Raw genomic sequence first — 5,431 nt, 5'->3', positions numbered from 1 at the left:
AATGCGGGTCGTTTTTGACCCATGTTGTGCATTAGAAGGGTAGTGATACAAAAAGGGTTTTTATTCAAAAAGTAAGAAAGGAAAAAATAAAATAATCATGTATGATGATCAAAAACAAGTTAATTGAGGAATACCTTGAATACTGAATGATGAAATTAATTTATTGCAAAGATATAGAAGATAAAAACTCAGCCGGGTCACTTTTGACCCATGTTTTGCATCAAAGGGTTAAATTAATAGAATACAGCAGTGGGACAACATAAATAGCCCCTCCCCCGAGGTGGCAATGGCTTCCAGCTCAAAGTAAAGTCAAGTAAAATAAGTAAAAATAAGCTCAAAGTAAAATACACATAAGAATACAAAAGAACACAGAAAATACACTCATCAACTACGTATAGTACTATGATTTCAAGATGACTTTGCAAACTAGAAGATATTGATGTGGCTGTTTTGTCACTTGGGTACTGTTCTGGTCAAATAGCTTTATATACATACTGTATTCCTCTATTACAAAAAACACAATTTAAAAGATCAGTGGATCACATCTGCAGTATCATTCTCCTGTGGAGCTTCAGTCCTGCTTGGCTGCAGCCAGCTTATGGTCTTATCTCAAAACTGCAGTGAACAGTAAAAATGCATGCAATGCAAAGGGAATGCGAACAGGTACAGTAGAGTAGGTACAGGGTATAGATACAGTGTGTGTTGTTGTGCCACCAAGTATAGTTGGTTAAACAAAGTTTTTTTTTATTTGTAAGGAGCTTGGGAAACTGGCACCAAGCTATAAATGAGGTAAACAAGAAATGGAGACAGGGAAAAGGGACAAAGAACCACACTGTAACAAATGGCTGTGAAATCTACAGTTATTTACTGTAGTAAACACAGTAACATTACTGTGTATGATTTTTACAGTAGAATGCTGTAAATTCTACAATAAAGCGTTGTCCGCTTGACAAAATCACAGTAGTTTAAGTATTACTGTGAAAATAACAGTAGACAAAGGGTTACTGTAAAGAAAATCACAATAGCTAGTATAGTACTGTAAATAGTAAGGTAAATTACTGTATTTTTCCTTTGTGTATATTAGATTTTTTTTTTAAAGTGTATCATAATAAAAACAATGATTATCTCTCTCTTTTTTTAATATATTTTTATATTTTTCTTATATTTTTATATTATATTTATGTCTTGTTAACTCATCATTTTGACTTTTAACTCTGGGACTTTTATTTTGTATCAACGCTATACGTTTTTTTTCTTCTTTCGCTTCACTTTCACTTCATCCAATGAGGATCAAGAGAGATCAACGGTCACGCTTCAAACGGGCCAGTCACGTCATTGCTAAACAAAAACCCGCCAACACAGCGCTGCAGCAGAGACGGTTAGCCTGCAGCTCTGACTCCGTTACTGACCAGAAAGCTCCTTATTATCGGTGGCACGTACATTTCGGTTCGTCACCCAAGGCTTTGTCTTGTGCTTGTGTAAATTGTTGTTGCGTTTGTGTGTATTTTCATCGTCTGTGTTGATTTCTTTTACTTTTCTTTTACTACTCAGAGAAAAGACAGAGACGTCTCCACAGCCATTGGCCTACAGGTAGCTAGCTTATGTAGACAGACGGACGTTTTTTTTTCTTTTTCTACAAAAAACATTGACGTTAGCTGAGACAGAGACGTGTTTAAAGCTTGCTCCTGGAGACTTGCTGTTTGTTATCGTTTCGCTGCGAGGCAGAGGAGTTTTTTTCCACCCTTGGCATCTGTGGGACATCCTGTGGATTAGACAGCCAAACACACATCTGAACTTCCAGAAAAAAATTCCAGCTTGCACCTTGTACCGCGACCCCCTGTGGTCAACACACAGAAAAAAAGAAAAAAGAAAAAGAAAAAAAAAAAAATATATATATATATATATATTTTTATATATATATATATATATATATATATATATATATATATATATATATATATAAAGGAAGTTATGTGGAGTACAGAAACTGTAGTTCATGTATTTTACTTCATACCCTGCAAGTGTTTATTGATTCACTGAAGTTTTCATTCATGTTAAGTGTTTGCAGAAACCTTTTTCTGTAAATACTTCTCTTACTCTTGTGATCCAAAACATTTATCTGAAGCAAAGTTCTGAAGCTTTTATGTAAATAGTTTTCTAATAAACAATAAATATATAAACTTCTGATCAACCCATATCACATCTGTTTTTACAGTCATTTATGTGGGACAAAACATTTATATAATGAATTGCTATGAAATATAATTTTTGTAATGTCTCTCTTTACTAAGGAGAGACAATCCTGACTGCAAAAAAATGGATGCTGTGGATCGAGGGGAGCGTCGTAATTCCACCTGCTGCTCACCTGGTTGACTTCACCACTGCCTTGGCCACTCTCTTCGCCTGTTACTATGTATTCAACCTAGAGTATCAGGTGGAAGCCAGCGCAACACTGGAGTTTGTTCAGAGGTATTAATTATCATAGATTGTTGATTGTAAAACCATCACTGGTTCAGAGTGTTTTGTCAGAAACATGGATCCTCCACTCTGCAGTAAACAGAAAAGTAATTTCCTTGTTTTTCTTGGTAAGCAGTTATGATTTGCTAACTGATTACTCGTTAACATGTACATATTGTCCCACCCTTAACTCCTATACTGCCAAGGAGCAGATGAGCCGGAGGACTGGGAGAGTGGTGAAGCGGAAGACTTCATACATGAACCCCCATGTAATCTCCTTCATCAGGGACTTCACTGAGTTCGATTGGCAAACTGACTAGATGCAGGTGAGGTTCTGATAATAGCTTTTGCATTGAAAGTTCAAGATGGTTTATTTAAAGATGCTAAATCAAATATTTTATTAAATAATGTGTGTTAAGCTACTGCTATGTTAGTGATTGAATGGTGATTGAGACTATGGTCCACCGGGCGAGTCGACTTCAGCAGGAAAAATCAAACATGCTGTAATTCATGGTCAATAAAAAAACATGTTAAGAACAGTTAATTCAACATCTCTTTAAGCATTTTAACTGGGGATCCACTGATACCACTTTTTTCCAAAACGAGTACTGTACAAGTACTTGCATTTCCGTACTCACCGATACCGATACTGAGTACTTACGCCATTACACATGAAGTTGCTTTGAATTTTTTATTTTATTTTTCCACACACTGGACACAGACGGACACAGACAGATACACACACTGGACACAGACAGATACACACACTGGACACAGACAGACACACACACTGGACCCTGACAGACACACACACTGGACACAGACAGACACACAGACGGACACACACACACACACACTGGACACAGACAGACACACACACACTGGACACTGACAGACACACACACTGGACACAGACGGACGCACCCACACTGGACACTGACACACAGAAAGACACACACACTGGACACTGACAGACACACTCTTTACCTCAGATTGAGAAGAGTTGCGATGCAGTACAGTGGATTTTTTCCCCGTCACTGCAGCCAGCGTCGCCTTCATGCCTTTAATGCTATCATACCGGTATAGGTATCTGTGCATCCCTAATTTTAACACATTGCTAAACTCAATGGGCTTTATGCACAGCTCCACTACTTCCTGAATTAAGCCAGCTCATTTATTTCCTGTCTTACATTATTGGAAAAACTGATTGATCCACAATGGTCAGACACACATAATGTAAGACAGGAAATAAGGGAGCTGGCTTAATTCAGGAAGTAGTGGAGCTGTGCATAAAACCACTTGCATCTTGAATCAAAATGTAGGCTACCTTCAACTGAATGCAGCACTGTCATCTTGGAATATTTGACACACTTTCTATAAGGAATAAGTACCTTGACATGACATCACCATGGTAGACCCTCATCACATACCTGTTGCATTACAAACAGTGTTTCCCCTACATTGTATTTGGGGGGGCGGCCCCCTTTAACCCCCCCAAGACAAAAAAGCTAGGGCAAACACTGACAAAGTAATTGTAATAATGTAATTTTTAATGTGTTTTCTTCTTTAATCTCAGGGTCCAACTGGGATCTGGGTCTCCAGGTTCAGGGCAGTCAAGAGGCCATAGACCTTTATTTCAAGTGGTCGGGGAATGAGAGGATTTCTCTTAACAAAGTTTCCTATGTGTCCAGTTGCATTGTTCATGCAAATGTTAAGTATTTTACATTATATTGTTGTGTTTTTAAAAAATGTATAATTGTGAAGCTTGCCTGTTAATAGTTTGAGCTTTTGGGCCGGCTGACATAACTGGCTTTTTTATTTTTTATTTCTTGTTTCTATAATGGCAATATTTTAACAATTGTTAGTTGTTTTAAGACAACAGTTAGCCTATTCAATGTCTCCTCTACTACTATTTATTTGTGGCGGGCCTGAGTAGTTGTAGTAGTCAGAGTGGTTTGGTACATCGTGGTACTTGTTCTGAAAAGTTTGTAAACCTGTGCTTTATCATCTTGTTCACCAAATGTCTTGAATAAATAATTGTGTTAACAAATTTCTTCTTTTTTGTAGTTAATTGAAATATTTTAGAATATGGGTCATGATGGGTAATAGTATATCACAGTGATAAAGTATTTAAATTGTACAGTGAGAAACTGAATTTACAGTGATCAGCTGTTACCTACTGTTAATAGTACTGTATTACCATATATAATACCACAAAAAAATAACAATGGTTAACTGTTTTTATTTGTACAGTAAACCAGCAACTGAAATCACAGTATTTAATTGGTATTTACTTTACAGTGAAACACTCAATACTGTAAAAACAACTGAAATCACAGTGTTTAATTGTTTTTTATTTTACAGTATATAAACAAATACTGTGAATGAAAGTACAGTATGTCTACTGTAAAACATTTACAGTAACTAGCTGGCCAGTTGTTGCCAGTAAGTTACTGTAAGTTTTAAGGTAATTTTGTTACAGTGCAGATATAATCAAGTTGCAGAAGAGTCCTGTCCAGAACATAATCAAAGGCTAATTTGAGAAATTGATTAATAAAAATGCAACTAGAATTTGCAGCAGACAGTTTCAGAGTGAGCCAGCGGCTGTTGCCTGAGTAGGGCTGTCTGTATTAAGCTGTTTTAATGGTAGTTTTAATTTCCCAACAGTGTTTGTCCTAAGCCTCGGTACTGTTTGTCACAGTCGTTACCTGGTTGTCAACAGTGGAGGCAGGTCAGTGAGAAGTACTGCTCTGCAGAGCTCTGTCTGTGGGCATTAACTGTGAAGGCTGTGATGAGGGGGGCTGAAGAAGGAGGGGCAGGGGCTCGTGGGTCTCGCAGAAATAGAACTCAAATGCAGTTGTGGGTCAATTCAACACGCTTTTAGATGAAAACTGATGCCACGAGCCAAATTTAAAGACTTTGATATCAAATTAGAAAAAGAAATTAAAAAAATACCTTTTAAAAGGGGCACTTC

General features: G+C 37.1%; 1 protein-coding gene across 2 annotated transcripts; it reads left to right on the top strand.

The window, feature by feature from the left end:
* Positions 1 to 342: 342 nt before the first annotated feature.
* Positions 343 to 4,558, top strand: LOC139605908 (uncharacterized). Of its 2 annotated transcripts, none has more exons than XM_071457788.1 (5): positions 343 to 1,446; positions 1,552 to 1,590; positions 2,292 to 2,469; positions 2,670 to 2,783; positions 4,034 to 4,558. In XM_071457788.1, exons 1-4 carry the CDS (start codon positions 1,284 to 1,286, stop codon positions 2,671 to 2,673), a joined length of 384 nt encoding a protein of 127 aa, XP_071313889.1. In that variant the 5' UTR covers positions 343 to 1,283; the 3' UTR covers positions 2,674 to 2,783; positions 4,034 to 4,558. The 2 variants fall into 2 exon arrangements, with proteins under 2 accessions (XP_071313889.1, XP_071313888.1); XM_071457787.1 differs by having other exon boundaries at positions 2,664 to 2,783; positions 4,034 to 4,554.
* Positions 4,559 to 5,431: the final 873 nt, after the last annotated feature.

Source organism: Trachinotus anak, unplaced genomic scaffold, assembly GCF_046630095.1.
Source record: "Trachinotus anak isolate AG129_WGS33_773 ecotype Australia unplaced genomic scaffold, CSIRO_AGI_Tana_v1 ptg000021l, whole genome shotgun sequence".
In the NCBI taxonomy this organism is placed as follows: Eukaryota; Metazoa; Chordata; class Actinopteri; order Carangiformes; family Carangidae; genus Trachinotus; species Trachinotus anak.
The sequence above is the reverse complement of the archived record's forward strand: the minus strand, read 5'-3'. Positions and strand labels throughout refer to the sequence as shown.